The 23,322-nt window shown below is 42.5% G+C and overlaps 1 protein-coding gene across 5 annotated transcripts in view; it reads right to left on the bottom strand.

Moving 5' to 3' along the window:
• ralgapa2 (Ral GTPase activating protein catalytic subunit alpha 2) overlaps positions 1 to 23,322 on the bottom strand; it is an 88,689-nt gene that overhangs the window by 27,330 nt on the left and 38,037 nt on the right. For 3 of the 5 annotated variants that reach the window (XM_035674610.1, XM_035674612.1, XM_035674613.1), the window contains 19 exons: positions 22,713 to 22,886; positions 21,751 to 21,944; positions 21,567 to 21,665; positions 20,865 to 21,020; positions 20,304 to 20,357; positions 17,110 to 17,238; positions 15,629 to 15,757; positions 15,387 to 15,445; positions 15,003 to 15,111; positions 12,975 to 13,085; positions 12,666 to 12,734; positions 12,256 to 12,393; positions 9,745 to 9,922; positions 7,514 to 8,348; positions 6,748 to 6,819; positions 5,952 to 6,075; positions 5,681 to 5,836; positions 2,799 to 2,957; positions 1,165 to 1,292 (listed from right to left, as the gene is read on the bottom strand). In XM_035674610.1, the coding sequence (XP_035530503.1) occupies positions 1,165 to 1,292; positions 2,799 to 2,957; positions 5,681 to 5,836; positions 5,952 to 6,075; positions 6,748 to 6,819; positions 7,514 to 8,348; positions 9,745 to 9,922; positions 12,256 to 12,393; positions 12,666 to 12,734; positions 12,975 to 13,085; positions 15,003 to 15,111; positions 15,387 to 15,445; positions 15,629 to 15,757; positions 17,110 to 17,238; positions 20,304 to 20,357; positions 20,865 to 21,020; positions 21,567 to 21,665; positions 21,751 to 21,944; positions 22,713 to 22,886 (3,073 nt within the window). The remainder of the gene's footprint in view (positions 1 to 1,164; positions 1,293 to 2,798; positions 2,958 to 5,680; positions 5,837 to 5,951; positions 6,076 to 6,747; positions 6,820 to 7,513; positions 8,349 to 9,744; positions 9,923 to 12,255; positions 12,394 to 12,665; positions 12,735 to 12,974; positions 13,086 to 15,002; positions 15,112 to 15,386; positions 15,446 to 15,628; positions 15,758 to 17,109; positions 17,239 to 20,303; positions 20,358 to 20,864; positions 21,021 to 21,566; positions 21,666 to 21,750; positions 21,945 to 22,712; positions 22,887 to 23,322) is intronic. The other 2 variants (XM_035674611.1, XM_035674614.1) reach the window with 1 other exon arrangement.

The raw sequence follows: 23,322 nt of genomic DNA, 5'->3' as shown, positions 1-23,322 counted from the left end.
GGCGGCCCCCGGCACTGACAGTCACACTGGGCTAATTCACTTGGCGTCGGGTAACAGACATCTGTCACTCAGAATGCCCCCGGGGACACACAGACAAGGCCTGATATACGGGTGGGGGAGTGGGGCAGGGGATGTGATGCACTGTGAAATGCATACAGGCAGACACATACTCACACACCAAACAGTAAACAACATACACAGGGCGTGTTGTAGTGTAATTAAAGACCAAAGGCCTTTATTGTCAAAGACTATGACACAAGGACTTAATAATAATTGAAAAACAACAACAACTTTTTAAAAATATGTCAATGTCTTAAAAAACAATAGATACAAGTCTTCTACCCAAATGAAACCTCCTTGGGGGAGGTTTCTATAGCAACCGCCAGAGGGGCAGCGTGGTTCTGGTGAGGCGGTGCTGTACATGCTGTCCAAGGAGAAGCGGGGCGTTGAGGGAGATCAGGTTTCCCCCTCCAGGGGCCATCCCGACTCTGCCCCCCCTCTTACCCCCCCAACTCTGTGCTGTTGGCATTCACATGCTAATTCATCTCCATTGGTGATTACACTCCCTTTAAACCAACTGACAACTACAGCTGGAGTCAGGCTCTTAACGGCACACTATTGGATGGATGGGTGGAGGGATGAGAACGAGTGCGTGTGTGTATGTGCACGCTTGTATCTGTATGCACTTGTATGCATTTGTTGAGGGTGCTCTTATTTCGGCTCTCCTTGCGCTCCATAAAATGGTAGTGATAGATGATGACACATTATCTGTGTTCCTACCCAAAACAGCCCCACACAACCTCCCATGATGCTCCAGGCTGTGAAACAGACCCGGTCTAATAGCTGTATGTAAATCAGTCAGCCCATAAAGATCAGTGTCAGCACTCAGCTGTGTACGTTGGCTGACGTGACAAGCACGCCACATGTCTCAATGAATTTACCCAAATGGGCCACTGGTGCTGCTGAAAATGAGAGCTCAGTGGTGTTACACATTTGATGAAATCATTCTAAAAATATTGCTAAATGTACGCTCTTATGATTTCAGCTGTATAGGTAAACAATGGTTGATTTTTTTTTTTAGATTGTTGCATTCCTCTGATAAGCCATATCCGTATGGGATAGTGAACAGTAATTGAAGCAGAAGGCATGAGGAGTAAAGGATACAAGCTCTGGTAGAGAGTCAGCCGGGACTTGACAGCTCTGCTGGCATTGATACAGGTGGCCCGCACCAAGCTTGGCAGCAGCGTCCCAGTGATGATGGCGCCATTAAACAGAGGCCCAAAGAAAGGAACCTGGGGAAGTTAAGAGGGAAAAAGGGTAAGACAAAAAAATAAGAACATGAGGCATCAAAACTTCCACAAGTTAATTTGTGTCCTTTCAATGTATATGCAAGAGCCCAAAAATTTGAAAGGGTTGATTAAAAATATTTTTGTTCTTTTTTTTTTTTAACCGTTTCTCCATCTGTTTAGGGCAAGGGTTCAAGTTGAAATTGGATTTTTACCTAACTTTGCATGACAACCACACATATCTAATGCGAATCAATGTTCGGTAAATGAAATTAAAATAACAATCAATACTAAACAATGCCCTCATATTGAGCTACCGAACAAATACAAAGGGGCAATATGCATTTTAGCGGCAGCGTGTGAGTGTGTGTGGGTACACGCGTCTGTTCATGCATATTGGAAGGGGGCCCTTAATCACTGAAGCTCAATGGTCGTTGACCTGGAAGTTGACGTGAATGTCAAAGTCTCTCCAAAAGGTCCTGCTGTCTTCAACTTGGTAGTTCAGCTAGTATAATAACCAGTCAAATTATACAATTAGTGGATTTTACTTATATAAAGACCAATTAACTTAATTACACGCCAGAAAACTGGGCTGACTCTTGAACTAACATCAACAACCCGAGTAGAGTTTCTTGGAGGTGGAAGTGGTTAAAGTTACAGAATTTTTGAAAGATTTGCTGGCTTGCATTGGATGGGGTGGGGTTGGGGGCTAGAGCAGTTGCAGCCTCTCCTCATCTCCCAACTGTGCTTTGGCTGTAGAAACCCTCTACTGGGTTGAAGCTAGAATATGTTTTACGCACTAATTTGTGAGCCATCTGCAACCATTGAAGTGTTTAAAACTAATGCACACCAGTCATTGTGCATTATTGAGTAAATTGTCATACTTAATAATAATAAATACTGTTTAACTATATAACATAGACAAAATTAAAGATAATCAATGACTTCACATTGAATAATACAAAACAGATTACATTATAGAAATTTGTTTTAATCTGAAAAATGTTTATATAAAATACTGTGGATCTAACTGAACATCTGAAGCCAGACATTCTCAGAGAAAGAAATTTCACTACCCTCTGGAAGGCCACACATCGAGTGTAGTGCTACAGAGCAGCCAAGATGAAAGCTAGCCAAGAAAGGAAAGTAACCATCTCTGAGAGCACATACCCACAGTGTGGGTAATAATGCACTGCTGGAGCAGGGGGAACTGAGAGCCTTCAGACAGAAACCACAACAGGAGAAAGCACCTATAAAACTCACAGCAAAGTCTGAATAGGAAGCAAGAAGAAGGGACTGGTTTAACTCATGAACGGAGACTGGAAATTAATGCAGTCTTGAAAGAGTGTGTGTGTTTTTTTTGCTTATTGTACCTGGAAAATAAGAGACTCAATTTAGTACAAAGGGAAAAGCAGCTAATTGAAACAACAACATATAATAAATTTAACTTCCTACTTTCAGTGAGTTGACCCATGTTGTCCTTAACAAAATTCACTGACTGCAGCAGTTTACCTGTGGTTTCTTCATGATCTGGATGAAATACATGTGGTTCTTCATCGGATAGATGATAATCAGCACGTCTCCAAAGTCAGTTGGGATGATACCACGTCGGTAGTCCCTGGTGTGCTCTGACCACACTATGTGGACCTCGTCATTTCCCAGGTGACGCAGCTGCCAAACAAACAAAATCAGTCTAATCAAGTGCGTGGCGAGTGCAGGTAATTTTCATCCCTATGGTGATGATGACAGGAACACAATTTTAGTGAGATTAGGACATGTCTCTGGGTTTATCCAGTCAGTACTGTAGGCCAGCATCACCTCTAGAAGGCTGACAGGCGAACTAAGGTATAACAGGTATGATCAGTAGAGGTCCCATTAATAAAGTGCTGTTTTATCAGTGCATACGACAATATTTTCTTTAATGTTTTATGCTGTCATGAGCACTGTTGGTGTATCCTAATGATAAAACATAAATGCAGCAGGTCCAACAACAAGGTGACTGCTAACAGCTCAATCAGAAACTTGGTTTGAAAACAATAGTTTAAATAGGGGTCTGGGCTCTGCTTTTGACTCTTTTTATAGCTTTTTCATTACAAATTCAAATTGCAAACACAAAATGCACAAAATTGAGCATTTCAAAACCAAATAATTCAAATCCAATTAACTTTGCCCATCAGAGATTAAATTGCTTCCCATTTCCACTCTATTCACGAACACAAATGAAACTGGGCAGGGCAAGAAGATACACTTAAATGACAGGAAATTGACTGAGGCTAGTTTGAAATAGGTAAACAGCTTTCCCCTTTCCAAAGTAAAATAGATGGACACGGCTACATTATATTCTCTGACAAGTGTAGATCACTTATTAGCTGGTAGTCCAGTGATGTTTTCTGGGGTATCATGGTCACTGAAAAGTGAGCCTCTACTCAGAAGAAAACATCTGCCAATGTACTGTGGGCCTAATGAGCCATTAAGAAACATGCCCTCGCCACCAAAAATGCAATTAGCACATTCTATTATGAGCCCTTAATTATGGTAATACGGTAATCTTAAACAAATCCACGGCATGCTGATTACGGGAGCTTGCCAGTTCAGTCTGTCTGTCCAAGGATCAGCAGGTACCAGCCAGGTCAGTCACTGGGACAATTTCAGAGAAAATGTTGAATATGCATTTGCAGTAGACAATCAACACTGGGATGTTAATTTGGGTTAAGATATTAGCATTTGGATGAGCTTAATCACAAGTTTAATGAGGATGCTTATGCTCTAGTCAATCATCTTCTGCACCAAACTATTTACTCCCTTGTTAATCACATTCAAATGTTTGAGACTTCTTTAATAAAATGTGTTTCAAGTCAAAGGCTCTTGTCCAATTAGCCCTCTTTGACCTCCCACCCAGCAAATAGGCTTCACACACATGGAGACAGGAGACCAGAAGACCCCAGAACACAAGAGCCTACTTATAAAAACAACCTGCAGCAGCACAGTTAAGCTGTGGTGCCTGGGGGTGAATGTGATAGCCAAGGCACCCGTCTATCTCCCTCTCTTTCACAGACACACATACACACACGCATGCGGTCTACATGGCCTGACCCCAACCCTGCAGGTCGCTTCTATAACCGCATTACTAAAGCCAGCTGCTACTGCTGCAGCCTGCACTGCCCTAAAACCCACAATTGGATTGAGGAATTCATGGTTTTCCCTTTTTTCTTCAGCCGTTTTTTTCCCCCCCTCCATCGTCTTCAAACAGGCAATCTGCCCAGTGAGAGTTACCCCATCCGTCGCTCTCCCACAGTATGCCTCTATGGTTACAGGCAGTGAAGTGGGTGACTGCTGGACTAAAAGTGTTATTTTTAAATTGACAGGGAAACATCCTACTTGGACACAGATAAAGCCCGTTCCCCATTCCAATTCTTCATACCACTTTCTTTTCCCTCTGCCCCCCAATCTTTTTCTGAAGCATCCATGCCTGCAACAAGCCAGCCAAATTTCTCTGCGGCCTGTTGCTGGTGTGGAGATCTGTGCAAGGTGAGCATCAGCAATTACAGAAGTTCCCAGTGAAATGAACAGAAGTGGAGTGGCAGCACACTCCTCTCTGGGCATGGCAGCCCCTCCAGCGCCTCACTCTGGCCAACCAGTCAAAATCTTTACTCAGTCTAACTAATTTCTAAAGTCACTAAGCACAGGTTCAAGATGGGTTTGGAAGAGTAGGGGGTTATTTGTGGAACAGAGAGGGGGAGATCTTTGGAGGACTGGAGGGGGGATGGATATGAGGAGAGACTGATGAATTTCCCTTCTCAGCAGGGTACTGTATGAGAAGATTGGCAGCACGGGCAGGGGCCTTGCGGCTCATTTCTTCGTGCTAACTGCTACTGGTGCACTACAGCTCAGAATCCCACTGCAGAACCCAATCGATCGCTCCTGTGGCGGCAGCAGGAATTGGATAAAAGGATCCTGCCGGCATCCGGCCGGCGCCTGCCCTAGCAGGGAGAGCTAATGGCTGAATCCAGGCCCTGGTCACAGCACACAGGGAGGGGGGCAGGGGCTAGCAGAATCATAGTCATTACCGCCGCGGCACATGCCCTCTCTTCACTCACGCGCCTGCGACTCTCTACTCCTCAGGCCTGCCTGGCTGGGGTCACTAATCAATGCCCGCACTCTGGAGTCACACCTCCTGATCACAGCTTAACACAGAGCTGAAGGCTACAATAACATACTGCTATGGGCAGGCAGGACTGTGTAGCCATTTCACTGAATAAAACAGGTAAAGCAGTCATTTTTCTTGACATACTGTGGACTTGAGGTTTCCAATTAATACAATGCATGTTGCGTTAATCCAAATGTCATGGACAGGCAGGAATTGACTAAATGTATCATATTACAGGACTTTTTACCTTTTTGGTGAGGCTGTCATCAGAATCAGATGGCATTCGAGTGGACACGTGGAAGATGGCTTCCACAGTGGAGGTAGCATAGTAAGGAGCCGTAAGACCTGTGCTGCCATTCCTCTGGAGTCCACCCATAAAGCCACAGTGTGTGGCCAAGTCCACCTGAGGAATACATGTACAATTTAGTTTGTTCTAAGTGTGCCTGTAAAACTGTGTGCGCATATTTAGGTCCGTGGATACAGAGGGTGTGTTGATTTGAGAGTGTGGTTGTCTGCACCTCCCATCCCAGTCCAGAGACAAAGTCTTCATAGGCCTGGCTGCCTGCGCTGTTAGACAAGATGGAGCACTTGTCCTCTTGGCCCTCTCCAATGTAGAACACAGCAATCTTGTGTGTCTCTCGACTACAGAACAAAACATATGGTAGCCAATATTAAAAGAACAACAAACACAGCATCCAATTACATGAAACTACTACACTATGTGCATGCAATTACAGAAACACTACACCTTGAGCATAAAGATAAATTGTATAAGTGTTACTGAGTTGTTGAATAAAAACAAGAGAGCAAAATGTGAAAAGACTAAGTTTGTCTGCAATTTCCCCCCTCTACTGTCCCTGTTGCCATGGCAGTGCATCATGCTTGGGTAGATTTAGGGCACTTTGCATGCTTGCGCACAGGTTTCCCAACCAAGTCTGGCCATCTGGGAGAAAGAAGTCCAATCCTGAGGGAATTATTTAATAAGCTCCTGTCATTAGCGATGTGTGGAGTATTTATTGATTGGACTAAGAGAGACACAGTAAGAGGACAGCAAGAGTAAAAGTGGTAGACTTCCAGGGCTGTGATCTGCAGGAGATTATACAAATTAGAAAAATCATGGTGGAGGAATGGAGGGACGGGCAATATGATGCTGCTTGAGCGTTGTGATTTATGTAAAGCCAGGTTTACCATAGGCTGCAGTAACATTAGCAGAAAGTACTAAATTAAATCTGTGTTCACTGGTATCTCAGACAAACCTAGTTACAAGACAAAACATGATATACAATTCCAGATTGAACTCATAAAAGGCATTACCACTGCCTGGAATCCAGGTTCTTCAGTTCCCTTAAGAGTTTGGAGTTTTTCTTCAACAAATGGAAACTTTTCCTGTTTGACAAAAAAAACAAAACAGTCTTGATTAGACATGATATTTCCTACTCCAACTATAAAACACAATTCAGGAAACCATGCCACGCTGGCAACAATGAACAAGCATTTGGAAAAAATTCTATAATCTACTAGCATACTGTCAAAAAAAGAAACAATTTTCAAGCCAAGTTTTATTGTGCAGTCAAGATTAACAAAGGCAAAAAAGGCACAGGTGCAAACAGCAATCTCCTACTAGCCGTGTGCACGTTGCACCATCACCATTAAGAGGTGTAAGCTTTTAATTTACGGGGAAGCACTGCAAAGATGTGGCTCTGCAAGGTAGACCTTAGTGAAAACAGCTGGGCACTTTTACCCTGTGGAGAGGAGATTAAGACACTCCAGACTTCAGTGTGCTTTTAACTTTGCTCTTTCTGTCTTCGAGTAACGAGCCAACAGCTTAGTTACTTTGATGATAAAGTAACTTGGGTTAAAAATATAGTATTAGGATGCAGAGGTTATAACACAATTTGGTGTTTTTTCTGCCATACTGCCTACATTTAAGATTCGGTTTGTAGACCAAAAAATGAAGAAATAAACTGAGAAACAGATGAGCAACAGCCCCCTGTATGACTTCTTACAACCTCACTTTCTTTTAGTCTAGTATAGTGCAAACCAGACCAACGATTTTAGGCAATTTTAGTTGGTAGTGTACCTGCGGTCCCAAGAGTTCATGCCAAGGTCATTAAGCAGCAGCCGGCAGAAGTAGAAAGGGGCTTTTGGTTCCTGGTGGGAGGGTTCCCTCTGGCAGGCAGCCCGAAAGCTTACATCAGCATCCCACCTCCTCACTTGTTCCTCCTCCTGCTGAGTCTGACGCAGAATGGCCTCCAGGATGGCGCTCTCTTGCTCTAGGTTCATGCCATGGGGTGAGGGGGCTGGCTGGTTGAGCCTAAGCTGCGGTTGTGGCAGGCATTCTGGGCTGCACTGGCCCAGGTCTTCCAAAAGCTTATCCAGAATATCTACCTCTTCCTCCTCGCAACAGTCAGAGAGGGAGTCTGAGACTGAGCAATGATTTTTGTACGGCCCCTTAGTTGGAGAGTTGGGCTGATTTCTGCCGGGATCGACAGTAGTGGTGGTAGAAAGAGGGCGGTCAACTGCATTAAAAACTCCTGAATCAACAGAGTCTTCCTGGGTGGTGCAGTAGAGGATTGCGCCATCCCATGAGTATTTTCCTGAGATATCCCGGACAATGACACGCACTTGGGAGGAAGGCTGGGGGGGCTGTCCGACAGTGGGGGTCTCGGCGGGGATCTGCAGGTAGGACACCAGCGTGCTGTCATTGAAGACAAACAGCTGCAGGTTGGGGCTTTTGAAGACCTCGGAGGAGAGCTCGGATGACTCCACATACGGGTTGTCATGATTTTCGCTCACAAGGCTATGCAGGAGGGCTGGTCCGCCGCTCAGTGGATGATGGCCCAGATGGTTCACCAGGTGTGTCATGACCATCCGTGATGTCAGGGGAATCAGCTCCATGTTCCGGCGTCGCTTTTCTGGTGGAAGAATAAGGGCAGGCAGATTAAAAACACTGAGACCATCTCTGAAGGAAAACACATGTAAGAAAGTTGATCAATGGTAAAAGTTACTGATGGGTCTAGAATAAAGCAGCACATGGGGCTATCTTTTATAATCTGTGCAACGCAGAGCTATATTTCAAAAGCCCCACATTTGTGTGTAGACATGCTATCATCTCTGTTGGCTCTTTTTATACAAAGCCAAATCTCATTTATGATTACTAATAGGGGTACTTTATTCATTTCTCACAATAGTTTGGCCAGCACACCTCTAAATAGGTAGCATGTCTAATCATGAGAGACAACTTTGAAAAGACCATTGAGTCTTCTTACAATGGACAAGCGTTGAGACTGGCTGAGTGCTAATGAGAACCACCATCTTTACAGGCTGCTTAATAGGACTCTACTTAGTGAATTGCATTTATGTAAATGCACAGGTTTTTACTCCCAAGTGAAAGGCATGCCGTGCTTTATTCTGCAGTGATGTGGGAAAAACAAGAAGATGCACTCTTGCATTGTGACAGTGCTATCAATACCATCATCCCCCATCAAAGTGGAGAAAGCTCTTTAGAAAGCAGGCCAAGCTGCATTAGAGATGCGCTGGCCCTTTGATGTGACTTGATCAATATGAGGTGGGGGCATGAATATAACTAGGTCGGCACTCTTTGGTTTGCCCTTTTGATAGTGTTTTGTTATTTCTACTAAGACTCTGTGCAGCTGTGCACCAAAAAGCAGAGGTGTGGTGAAATTTTCCAGAAACAAGGTACTGTTCAAATATCTTACATTGTTTCAGTGGACATATGCAAAGTGTATTTGGGCTTTAAGGCCTTTTCTGAAGTTGAGGACATGAGGGAGAGAGAGGAATACATTGCCTAATGGAATCACAAGGTCACAAAAAAGAAGGAAAAAAAATCACATTTTTATCTAAACCCCATAATGGGTCTTCTCTCTAGGGCTGAGTACTAATGTGAACATTCCTTTCCCTGTGATGGCTGATTTCCTTTTCATACTTTTAATAGGATATTGACATTTAATGGACAGGCTCCAAATGGATGGGCTACTTAGAGTCAGCTTTTCCCTGTAATATTTTTAGATTTTTGGGGGGAGTATATACATCTCTGTGGTCTGTCAAAAGTACTGTACAGAGCTGAAATGAAGGTGAGTGATCACCTGGGGATAAGCTTCAACGTGACAGCTGACAGCCACCACTAACTGCCGTTTTTACTCTCTCATACTTATGCATCCATACATACAGCCACATGAACACATACTATCCACCCCATAAATCCAGCATCATCATTTTATCTGCCAGCCCAGTGCAATCTCACACACAGCAGGTATTAAAAGGGGAATCAGGATGGCTCTGTGTCCTTACCCTCAGCAACGGTGAGCAGGTTGCCAAAGTCAGTGGTGGTCATCTGGGAGGGGGGTGGTTCGAAGCTCTTAACCTGACCCAACATGAGGTCATAGTCAGTGGACAAGTCTGACAGGCTGAGGAGGTAGTGGCTCTGTTGGGTGTGCAGGTTGGAGCCGGACACACAGCAGTGCAGTACCTAAGGAACAGTAGAAAAAGGGTAGGACTTAGTGAATATATCCAGATATCCAGAAGTATGGGGTAGTTTTTCTACAGTATGACAGTGACAGGCACTCTGATGACCAAGCTCTGATGTGTTAAGACTCCATTGTGTTAGATATGGTGGTGTCTGGTAAGACGATGTGCAGTGACACTCCTGCAGGCCTGTTCTAGATTGACATGATCCAGGAGCATATGAAAGGGGAATATATGGTCCATTTACATCATAAGGCGATGGAGGAAGGGAGGGAGAGAGGGAGAGAAAAGAGGGTCTTTATTGCCACTAATCCATTTCTCCTGTGATGTGTGAGTGTATCGATCTACATAACAGATGGCAGAGCATCCGTTGGCAGGGCTAGATAAGGCGCACTGGGGCAGTTGATTAGAGCCATTGGACAGGTTTACACTGTTTGATTTAATTAAGACTTTATCCTTGTGCACCACAAATATGCACGCTCAGCTACACACATATAACACACCTGTATACTGTATAATCTGAGTGGAGGTTAGGTGCTGCATATGAGTAGGCAAAACATATGCCTAATATATGTAAATGAGGGGGCCTCTCATTCAGAGTAGAGGAACTTGGGTAAAGCCATGCAAAGGCTAATCCCATTCAGTACACACATACGCTCAAACTTGGCTGAGAGACACTCAGAGAGGCAGGCTGGCCCTGCCATCTGAAACAGTATTGTGTGGGGCAATGTAGACAGTATGTGGATGATTCCACAGAGCAGACCTCTGGGTGCATGGGGGAGGGATTGGAGGCTTGATGCTGAAAAGACCTGAACCAAACAGCTGCTACGCCAAAGCTCCAAAGAGGGTCCTCTGTGGAGAGGTGGAGAGACAGAAAGGGAGGGGGAAAACCCACAGCTGTGCTTGACAACTAAGTGACTGCACTCCGCATAGCAACAGTTCCTGGAAGGTAACACACAGTGAAATAAGCATACAGTAGGTAGAGGGGCATATATCGTATGGATACATAAGTACGCCTGTGTACACAGAAATCAAATAATAACATCGCAAACAGAGACATACAGGTGCGCACATGTACAAATATACCTACCCGCTCTCTCACACACACACACGCACACACAAACACGCACACAGAGTAAGCGGAGGTGCAGCTGGTTGCTGAGGCCGGCTGAGAGAGCAGATGGAGAAGCTTGAACAGAACCCAGTAAACCAATGAGGTCTTGAGCAATGTTGCTTTTTACACCTATGTGCATGCTTTTGGTCAACAAAAAGAACTTTTCTCACTTTTCTCTTCATGTCAGGATGAATAGGATGACAACCTTTTGATTAGCTGGGTACATATATTGGGCTTGGGACAAAGCATACACAAGTTTTTTTAAATATAAAACTAACTAAAAGAAGGTGAAGCATGAAAATTAAATCAATAATCAAGTAAATGGACAACCCCTGGTACCTTGTCAGCGAAAATAGAAGGGTAGAATAAAGGAAGATGTTTTTTTATTAGAGAAGCTATTCTCAGCTTGGCACAGAGAGTAATTAGCAGCCAGTGTATCGGAGCAAATGTATAGATTTCGGTCTTGATATTGTATTAATATTGTCACACCTTGTGATGCCTTGCTTAATATATTATTTTCAATGAAACCCAGCGGGGCCATGCCTTTTGTGTGCCGATAGACAACCAATCATGCCTAATTGTCTTTGCTTTCATAGCAGCTGCAGTTGCTCTCATATTAAGACATATTCCATTCAATTCTTCAGGACAAGCGTTTATAGCCTGAGCTTATCAAGTGGACAAAGGGTCCTGTTTGAATAATTGGACCATTTCTTATCAGGGGTGACATCCTTACAAAGATCTGCCGTTGACCGCATCTGCCCAGACAGGAGGGAATGAATAATACCTCATTCATTTGTGCCTGGAGCTTGGCCCTCATCCTCAGGATCAGACCATAAAACAAGGGGTTAGAGGGACAAATACAGAGAAATAGATTGAATACTGGAAATTTTGCTTTAAATGAATGCTACTACAATGCCAGCTGTAAGAGTTTCCTGAATGTGATACATTTAACTGCATACATCATCAATGGTGGTTACTTCTAATGCTGTTGTGCCACTATAATGTTAAATGAGGCATAGTCATGAGGTCATGGTAGAGGTGAGTCTAATTAAAGTGGCAAGCCCATTTGGTGGGACGGGGGTGAACATGTCAAAGCTGAAATTATTGTGTCTGTGTGCAAAGACTACGTATGTATGTTTCAGAGGATAGGCAAGGCAGGCATGTTTGTTGTAACTGCAACTTTCTGCTTTTCCCACCTCCTAGCTGTCAGTGAAGCTACCCACCCTGTAGATGTAGTCCAGTAGTGGGGCCTTGTGGGATGTGCGGTCGTCCAGCAAAGGCATGGTGATGGGTTCCAGCAGCAAACTCAGGGGAACAGCCATGCACCAGTCCAACAGGCAGAGCAGCAGCGACACCATCAACTGACAATGTGAGAAAGAGGAGACAACATTTTTAAACTTTTTCAGTTTAGTCATCAGAAATTAAAAACAGATATCAATTTAGCAAAAAAAGAGCAGGACAGTTCAAGAGAAACCACAGGTAATATCTTAGAGCTCTAAAGTCAGAAAATACAGAGATATAGAGAGAAGAACTGTAGAGACAGAAGAAACATTCCTCTGCAACTACACCATTCCAACATGAAGGATCAAGGGCCTTTAGATCTCAGCCATTTCATGTCCCCTCCAAAATGTACCTTTTTGTCTGCTTCCACTGTTGAGTGCTCTGCGCTCGGCAACAAAAAGGCTATTGTGGCCACAAAGATCTGTGTTGGGACAAAACAAGGGGAAAGATAATTGGATGACACACTCCTATTCATGAGCTGAGTCAGGACTGTGTGCTAAAATGGCCATGGGATAGAGAGTATGCATATGCATGAGTAATCACTCATTGCACATTGCATGTGCCATTATAGGAATTTCTCATCTTACTTTTAAATATGTTCTCACAAGCCCCGTGATGGCTAGTGACAATTTTAGTGTGTGTGCGTGCATGTGTGTGTTACCTCAATGATTTTCTTAGGCAGAGTGGGCTCCAACCTCTGGAGATGTTCCCAGTGAGAGATGAGCAGCTGAAACACGTCACAAGCTGCTTGAGCCACTGCTTTGTTCCCAAACTGGACAAAACGAAAAACAAACAAACAATTTAATAATGCAAAGAGTTTGGCTCTTTTTATAATAAGCATCTTTAATGTAGAGAAAAATCTTTTTGTTATAATGTACATGTACATTCTTGAGGTAGAAGAATGCTTTTTATTTCGACAGCCAGGACATTTTTGCTGTGACACATTCTCTCAGCAAACAAAACAACAATTAACTGTAAATCTCACAGGCCATCATGAGATTTTCTTGGTTGCTTGTTACACTAATAATGCGATTATATATTTAAGGTCTTTAATCTACTATCGGTGTAACCAAATTAGTGCTAACTGGCCACCCATACTCAATCTCAACAATGTGAAAAAAGGAATTAACAAAGCAGGAAAAATACACCTGATTTGCTTGTTAATGTATAAGCATACACAAAATAAATAGTACTGGAACATCTTACACTCTTTAGATTCTGCAACTTCAATGCTAGATGCCACTAAATTCTACACACTGGTCCTTTAAGCCCAGGACGTAGTGATGGTGCCCCAATAGTTTTTTTGGGGGGGAGAGCCTGTTTTGGTGGAACATTTGCATGTTGTGAGGTGAGAGCTGGCATTAAAATGACTAAATCCCAGCAAAAGAAAAGGTAACAGCTGCTATCTGGTTTACATTTGTACCATTAGCAACTGGGTTAGGGTTAAGGGTAACTTGTTCTTTTCAGCATGAAGGTTTTTAGCTCGGATGTTGTTGATGTTTTACCTAGCAAAAGGGATTTTGAAAATGATAACATTCTGATAGTGGAAGTGGAGGAGAATGCTGCATGATATACACCGCCAATGGCAGACTACCCTGAGAGTAACACTTCCAATTTGGGAGGATCGTTTATTCTACACATTCCCTTATTGGACTTGTGTGCCCTAAATGCTGGAAATTCTAAAAAGGCAGAGGGACAAGATGGGGGGAAAAGTTTAGGCACATATTGACTTTGACAGAATGTCCCTTAAATTCCACTTTTCACTTACTGTGCATACAATCAGCATAATTTCTTTTCCACTTCAAACCATGGCTCATTTTCTCCAGACTCATTGGAGGAAAGAATTGAGCTGTTGACAATTTTCTTGCAACTGTGGATTTCTTCAGTGATTTGAAATTCTTTGTGGAGAAATAAAATTTCCCATTTCTTCCAGCTGAATGCCTCTCAACATGTAACAAGGGCAGACAATGTGGGGAGTGTAGAAATGGCCAAACACAAAAAGGGGCCCTGAGAGTTCAGCACCTGCTTTTAGAAAAGAGACTCTCAGTGCCACTCTTCCCCCTAGATCCCCCACCCAGCCTATACCCTCTATTTTGGGGCTGGCTGAGTCTGTGTGTCAAGTTGTACAGGGGAGTGATTACTGCTCCATTAGAGAAGGGGGGGGGGTTGCTCGAGCAGGAAGCTGGGAGATGTAGCTGCTTAAATTGGCCCACATCTACTGAGAGCGAGCAGCCTCGAAATTACGCCACCGCCCCAAACCCTTTTCCATGAAAAAAAAAACAAAAAACAAAAAACAGCCTCTACTGGTTCTCTGCATCTCTTCACTCAGGTAGAAAAAGAGGACTCTTCCAAAATATACCCATGAGTCACTGGACATTTATTATCACACTTTTTCTCCACTCACTATGTTGAAATTGTTTTGCAGTCCTTTTATGTGATCAACTATCATTTTTGTTAGAGATAAACACTACAGGGCTTGCGGGGTAAAACAAAAAAGGACTGATGAAATCCAGGCTTTCTGCATCACATTATTTAAAGACACTGTGGCTGACAGTGATTTATACAATTCAGAATTGTTGCCGCATTGCAGTTGTATTTTATTAATTATTTTGTACACATAAGTTAGCAAATATCAAACTGCAAATGCACATAGGAAGATGCAGATTTCCTTCATTAGAGGGTCACTGACCTTTAGTGTTACTCCGAGAACATTGATGGCATCTTTAACCTGGTGGTGGATGTTCTTTTGCATTAGCTCCTCACACACCCACAGACCCAGACTGCACACGGCAATGCACCTGAATGACAGAAGTTATTATTATACTTACATTTAATAAAAATACAGAGTTTGAATTTTACAAAATGTATTCAGAAAACAACAAAAATAATATAATGGTAAATAATCTTAAAAGGCAATGCACATAATTGTTATGATGGTTAATGGTAAATGCTGTATCCATTAGGATTTGAATTTTTATTACATAGTCACATGTATGTAAAAACACATACAGAGACTGATCAAATATATTGAGAATAATAAAAAAAAAAGCATCACCAATATTGCCAATCATACCTGGACCCTTCACAATGTTCCTTTGTTGCCGTCTCGAGCAGGATGTTGACCAGATAATCCTAAACAGCCAAGACAACATGCTAGGTTTACTACATATTCAAATGAAATCTAGGCCACTTGCTTAATATAATATCTTTAAATCTCTACCATTCATTGTAACATGAGACTTGGGAGTCAAACTAAATAATTTTTCCTAATATTCACATTTTAGGTGAAATGTCTGATCACATCTTGACCATTACCTTGATATCCTCATTGCCTACAACAATGTCATCAGAGCCAGGCACACGCTGCAGTATAGGAATCTGGAGGTAAAGGTTGGGGAAGCACACAAGGGAGCCCAGGATTGTCTGAGCCTCCATCCTTGGAGCCTGGAGGAGATGAGGAAAAAAAACAACAACATGCTATCATTGATATCTTAAAGCTACATGAAAACAACCCAGTTCCAGGAAGCAGGAAGGTCGCTATCTAGGGAAAAAGGATTGGCGGGATCCAGGAGAATTAATTGGGTCTTTATTCATGGTTCTGCTGATGCTCAACAGAATCTCTTGACACATGGTAGGCGTCGGACAACAAAATGACTGATTAAATGCGCAATGGGTGCAGCTCTAAAGCAGATTGTACATCCTCTGTTGCACCTGATGAGCGGTTATTACCCTGAAAACAGATAAAACATCTATGCTGGGTGATATGAAACTAACTGGCAAACAAAACAATAAGAAACAACACATTTAAGTCTCGCTGTACACTATTCCTGACATATAATACATTTAGAGACAGTCAACGCTACCTTGCTCATGTTAGGTTTAAATCTGTGCACACTGGCAATAAGTTAACAGGGAGTGGTCATGTATTGGTGTGTCAACTGACAACAGTCATGCAAAATGTTGGCATCGCAAGCGAATATGAATGTACTTCAGTGTACAATTACAAAATATTTTGCATTGGACTTGCAACAAATGTTTGCATTTCTTTTATGGCTCCATTAAGTCCATAACGACGATGAACACATAATGGTTTTCACAATTAATTAAACACGAGTAATATTATTATTATGACTCACATTAACACTTTAAATGTGATGCTCTTATGGATTTAATGAAACATTTTCTGTTCAAAATGTCTGATTAATCACATTAATTTGTTTCCTCTGTAATTAACTGCTTGTTCCTTCTAAAATATGGCTGCAGGCTTGAGTTGAACATTTGTACATTTAAATCGTGTTTTATTTATCGGCACAGTAGGTATAGTAATATGAAGTATGAAATTAAATAATGGGGGAATAATCATGAGAAATAAGTGCAGGGTAAGGCTAAGCAAAAAATACTAATGGTTTTAATTTCAGTCATAGTTGCACAGTTACAATAAAGTATAACTAAACAAGAAGGGCAGTTTTTCCACACTTGAAGATTAAATTCTTGATTTTCTTGCAAACCAAACAAATGAAAAAAAGTTTCAGACATTTGTGCTATTTGGTCCCTCGGATTCTTGTTTATTACGACTAAAATTCACAAAAAAAGTTTGAACGTTTCAATGTCAGAAAGCTGCAAAATTCAAGAAAATTATTACAAGGACAAATTGTGTGACAATATTGTTACAACAAAAACTTTTAAATGGATTTAATGGATTGTATTTTAATATTCAACATCTTCTTTTAGTTCTTGAAAACAATTTGGATTCCAGTTCGATTGACATAATAAAACTGAATGTTAGAAGTGTGTACCTCTGAGGAGCCAGAGCTGAGAACGCAGGCAGCAGCAGTGATGAAATCTCCAATAAGCATGGTGAAGCCTGGCAGGCCGAGGAAGAAGAAACGAGGAGAGCAGGAACGGATGATGGTGTTCAAAACATCCTGATGACACACACACACACACACACAAATGTTAATAGGAGGCAAACAGTAATTACCAGACTGATATTTAAACTGCTATCATCAATTAGAAAAAAATCTGATTGTCTTCTACTGTATCTTCACAGTTCGTTGGGATTTTTGTATTTGGTATGAGCACAAGGTCTTGTTAGTGTGGGTGGAGGGATGCAGAAATATTTTGCAAATGGGCCACCATGTGAGAGACATGGCAGAGAGAAAGCTTTTTCCTCCAACAGGTAGGCTAAGCATTTTAAGTGTGTTGAGGAGAGCAAGGCACTCAACAGTACATGTCACTAAAGGACATAAAAAACAGAGTGGGAAAGAAAGACAGGAGAGAGAGAGAGAGAGAGGCAGCAGATGGATTGTTCACAGAGGATAAGAGGGAGAACAAAAGACTTCAACTTTCGTGAGTCACGTGTATATACACACACACAAGCAAACCTGTAATTAAAGCCAGAGACAAGGTATTGTTTTGCTGAGGTACAGGCGGCTCAGTGGCAGATGGGTGCTCTTTCAACATTGACATATGTTGTACTGCAGAGGGCTCTGCACAAACTGCTCAAGTATGTACGGTGTAATACCATGCTAGACAAGAGCACAAAAAAGCTGTTAACAGGTTTTCTATTCTATATTTAGATGGCAAAGCTGCAGCAAAGAACTTTATTTATTCCTTTCCTTATTGACAGAAATCTTTTTTACTTTTTTTAAAAAACACATTGGTATGAGAATGCGGAGGCTGGAAGGCAAAAAGATTGTTCACTCTCTTATCTGAGACATGCGCGTGTATATTTGTGTACAAAGGCAAGGTCCAGGATAGAAACACCTGCCTTCTTGGCCATAAACTTGTGTAAATCGGACAGTTCAAACATCAGCCTGTTTCTAGCTGAACCGACGGGCACCTTAGCAAACACACATGCACACAGTTGCTCTCTTTCAATGACATTAATCACCTGAAGCTTTGGTAAACAGGGAATGCAGGTGAACAAAAGAGGAATAGAACAAACACGCACAGGCAATAAGCAGGAAGTCAAACCAACACGATGCACTGCATGTGGAAAATTGGTGGGAAGAGCTTTAGGATTGAGGGCCCATTTTACCCTCATTTTGTTGGTAATTGACCTCTGAAGCATAATGTGCAGTGCAGTCAGAGGTAATTAGCATGCAACAAACTGTTGCTTGATTGCCTGAAATGAGCATTTTAGAGGAAGCCACAAATGTAGAATGCAAAGTGTTTTCTATTGTATGTGTGAGCAGAAGGAACCTGATTTGAGGTGTGTGTGTGTATAGAAATGGGAATTGAGCCCCACATGTGGCTCTGTGTTGGCAGTAGGAATAGCCCCTGCACCAACAAAAGGTGCATTAACGTAACTCTGAATAGAGCCACCTCAGGCCTTTTCATGTGGCCTCATCTCCAGGAAAGCACACGCTGTCCACCTGCTGGCCCCTGGGGTGACAGGGTTCAGTCCGGTATTACATCACTCCGCACAACATTGGAAAATGTTTGACTCATTTACTAAAGATGGTCGTTTCCAGTTAAGTATGGGGCAGATTTTCTGTTGCAATTCAACATCACCATCATCCCTATGAATATCTGGGGCTTTCCCTTCACAAGCTGTTAGGAGGGGATATAACCCACCTGCATAACTATGAGGTGAAAGGTTGAAGCAACAGCCACGTATGTGGTTTAGGGGTGTAACATTTTAATCTGCCCATATATAAATTACACCAGTATTTTTGCAGTGACAAGAAGAATGAAGTTAAGGAGGAGCTAGTTTTGCTCTGAAAGCACAGGTGAGGAGGATCTGTCTAAATGTAACTAGCCTGTTATATGTTAGTCAATGCAAGATTAAAGATGAAAGATTTGGTGTTTTAAGTGCATGTGCATGGCTGATAAATGTGTTCTACACATATGCAGAATAAATAGGTGCAACTGTACTTCACAAAACCCACAGACAGTCGACCTATTAGATAGATTACTGCTATTGTGCTATGGTGATGCCTTTGTAAGACCAGTGACCAGGGAAGGAAAATCAGGACAATAGCCCTGACCTTGGCACTGTCGATTGGAAGGAGAATATCTCCAAAGGAACTGACAATTATCTCTAACCTTACTTGATTTTAATGGTGAGCCTTTACACTGGGATTCCCTCTGTTGTCCATAACAATGGCTGTTTAAGGCAGGTTTGATTACTCAATGAACAGGTAGCCTAAATAAAATGCTCAAACTGTAAGCTTTAGTACTTAAAGATAAAAATATACAATACACACTGTGTGTTAAAAAAAAAAAGCTAAACTGAACACAAACAAACAAATCATTTTAACTATCATATTAAATGATTTGCAGACCAGTCTGTACTGATAGCTACTGAAATCATGAAAGCTAATTGAAAAATGAGTGTGCAAAAAACTTACTAAGACAAGAAAATATACACGCATTTATATGTATATATTATGGATTTGGAAAAGTATATGTTTATCCTTTTTTTGGTGGGGTGGGGGTTGTGGGTGGAGGCAGAGAGCAAGGAGGAGGGGGAGAGTAAGAGCCACTTTCTTATGTTAAGCAGGCGTGCGGCTGTCCTCTATTGTGTGGCGTGAGGACTCTTTTCTCCGGCCAATTTGAGCATGCTTCAGTGGCCAGCCTGGCTCTGGCCCCCCGACGCATTATACAGAGCCACAACAAAAGCTGGAGAATGTTGCCTCGTCCCTCAGTGTGCCCCCCTCATTGCTCTACTCTACACTACGTTCCCCAGACTCCCCTCCCGCTCCTTCACACACTTGCATACACACAGGCAGGCAGGCAGACAGGCAGGCAGGCAGGCGAGCCTACTCTGGGCCCCTGGCCGACGTGTCAGTCTAACGGAGCGCGACAGACGTCAATCCTTAATTAATCACGTATACGCGGCAGGGGCTCAAAACATTATTTAACGACATGGAAAACATTCTAATAAGCTTGTCGCACTGCCAAGGCGCAATCGAAACCCAGCCAGGAGGGCATACATATACACACACACACACTTGCATCCAAAACACCCCCCACCCACACACACTTTTATCCGTGTCCTTTGTTTTGGGGGACTCCATTCATCTCCACTCAGCTTCGTCTGGAAGGAATGGAGCAAGGCCAGATTTAAATACGAGGAAGGGTGTGGCTAAAGGAAGTGGAAGATGCCAAAACACTGAAGCATTCTTCATCACCACTGGTTGGCACGCAGTTTTCAAAATTACCAGCTGAAACGAAGCCTCAATAATCTTATATTGCAGTGCGCCTACATGACCCCACTCCTCAATCCTGTCAGTCACAGTCCTAGACCATATGCTGATCCTAAATATCATAAAAACAACTGGACACATATTAGACATAGATTATACTACCACGGGTTTACCAGAATTACATCAAGAACTAACTACTAACAGGTGAATAGGAATCACTGAGTCACATCACACAGGAAAAAGTAGATGGCAAATCGGCAGCTACAAACCATCGTTTTCCAGTTTTTAAACAGGACCAATGCATAAACAACACATGAGCTGGACTAGTGCGCCATCTGGTGGTAAGAAAAGCTGAACAACTGGCAGCAATAACTGTAGTTGCCACCTGCTGGCTGTACCTGGTCGTTGCTGGTGACGCCCTTGTGCATGATGTGATAGAGGTGCACCAAGAAATCGCTATTGGGGAGCACATCCTGGTGCCTGGTCATCATCTCACAGATCAGCTTGTAGGCCTGCAGCTTGCCAGCCTTGTACTCAGCGGGCAGCATAGTGGCCTGTGGAGGGGAGGGAGACGCTGAGGTCAGTATATGAGGAGCTGAGATGTTTAACATCTATTATGCTGCAACCAATGTGCATTTAATGAGTTTGACTTAAATATGCAACATTTTTATGGTTTTGCTGAAACGGTACAATTATATACTGCTAATTAGTTTGTTTAGTCATAATGTCTGCCATTGCTAAAGCTAAACATTAAGTCCTCTTTATTACTTGTTGCTGCTGTTGGACATGTAATCAGATGTCCTTATGAGCATTAGAGAACTCTCCTGAGGAAACACCTACCGCATATTGCTTACAACAGCCAAACATATCGATGAACTTGGAACAAGGGAAATAACTATAGTGTTCAATGACAACGCTGTATTATTATTTTTAGGACATGACAGTGGCTATCAGATGCTAAATAAGAAATTATTATTTATTCGGCATGCTGTATACCTAATAAACTAATCCTCAAATTGTTGGTTGTTTTTTGTCCCACATTTTTTATTTTATGCCTTAAAGTATTTAATCATTGTGACTGTTGTATGTGTTATTAATACCCTGAAGAGCCAGGAGGCCAGCATTCGAATAGGAGGGATAAAGGCAGGCTGTGGAGGAGAAGACTGGTTGTCCACACTGATCCCGAGATTGTCCCGGATCTGCAAGCAGATATATAGAATTTATATATAATTTATATAGAATAAAAAGCATAATATGTTGGTGGCTTTTGCCTCTCTATCTTACCTTAGCAAGCTTGTGCCAAAGCTCATAAAGATAGGTGAAGACCTTGGCATGGATTTTGGGGCAACGGATGCTGTTGACATCTCCCAGGATTCCCAAAATCCTCCTCCACAAGACGAAGGCCGAATCGGCATGCCAACCAGTAAGGGTCCCACCCGCAATAATGCTGACATCATCTGCCAAACACTCACTACTGTCTGCATGGCCAGAGAGAGAGAGAGAGAGAGAGAGTTTGGGTTGGTTTGGGTTAGAGAATAACTTATTTGGTAACACGTATATTGGTGGCTGCCGGTACCTAATACAAAGTGAACCAAATTTAATTTCATAGAGGATATGGGATTTAGTAAACAGCTGCAGAGCGTCTTTTATAATATTCTTTGAGTCTTTGAGACTTCTTTGTGATACAAAAAAGATCAATAAACCCTCAAAGCCTTCCTGTCATTGTTTGAGCAGTTGTTGACCAAATCCTTAGTCTCCCTGTATATTTTCCCAAATGTATCCAAGCACTAAGATCTTTCTTCACTGAAACTGATCAAAGCACTGAAACACTTTTGGGAAACAGGCACATGCATCATCCGAATGAAGTCAGGTTGAATTGTGGGAGGACAGTGCCACCTAGTGGGCAGTAGCGAATGATGGCGAGTAGAGGGAGTTCAGGCCTGGAAAGGACACAGAAATGGATGGTGTCTAGCAGATCTGAGGTGATTCTTGAATGAAAGATTTCGCAGAGATATATAGGAATGCATGTTTGGTTCCATAAAAAGTAATTTAATGTATGAAAGTGAATAATTGAATATGATCTGCTGTGTGGGAGAATGAGAAAAACAAAACAAAAAAAAAATATATGGATAATTGTAATATACGAAAAGGAAGCCAAGGTAAGGCTGAAAAATATAGATATAGAGAGTCAATGGTAAATGAGGACTCTATGGTCTATATGATGAGTAGCAGCTGGGGAGCAGTACCCAAGTGGTGTGGCATGTGTAAGACAGACTGATGCATGGTGTCGTCCAGGGGGCAGTCCCTTGGGCACTCTGTGTGCACCAGCAGGGCTGGTGAGGCGGGCGGGTTCTGGGGGTAGTGGTAGTGGTTGTGGTAGGACGGGGGTGCAGAGTGGGGAGGGAGGGCACACTCGGGACCTAAAAACGACAAGGGGAAAGGGATAAAATTGGATTTGAGGAAGGGAGCACAGGGACAAAGGAAGAGTGACAACTTCATGATGGTCACAATGTAGGACAAGACAGACAGAAGTTCACGTACAAGGGTGGGAGGGGCAGAGTGGTGACGAGTAAACTAAAAGCTGTAGGGTTTAAAGCAGAGGGAATATCATGTTTTTATATATAATATATAAAATCACAAATATCACATATAACATCATCTGTCTGAATCAAACCACGGTCCACTTTCCATTCATAACCTTCACAATGCACAAATAGAAAGATTAAATGGCTTAGCCACAGAGATACTGGAGCAGATACTGACAAGCAGGTCAAGTTCCCTTACTGGGTCACTGTATCTGGTTATGACTAATCCATCAAGAGTGAGGTCAAAAGAGGCAAACACCCCAGATATAAC

Source organism: Morone saxatilis, unplaced genomic scaffold (assembly GCF_004916995.1).
Source record: "Morone saxatilis isolate NCDOM2014 unplaced genomic scaffold, NCSU_SB_2.0 Contig3, whole genome shotgun sequence".
Lineage (NCBI taxonomy): Eukaryota > Metazoa > Chordata > Actinopteri > Moronidae > Morone > Morone saxatilis.
The sequence above is the reverse complement of the archived record's forward strand: the minus strand, read 5'-3'. Positions and strand labels throughout refer to the sequence as shown.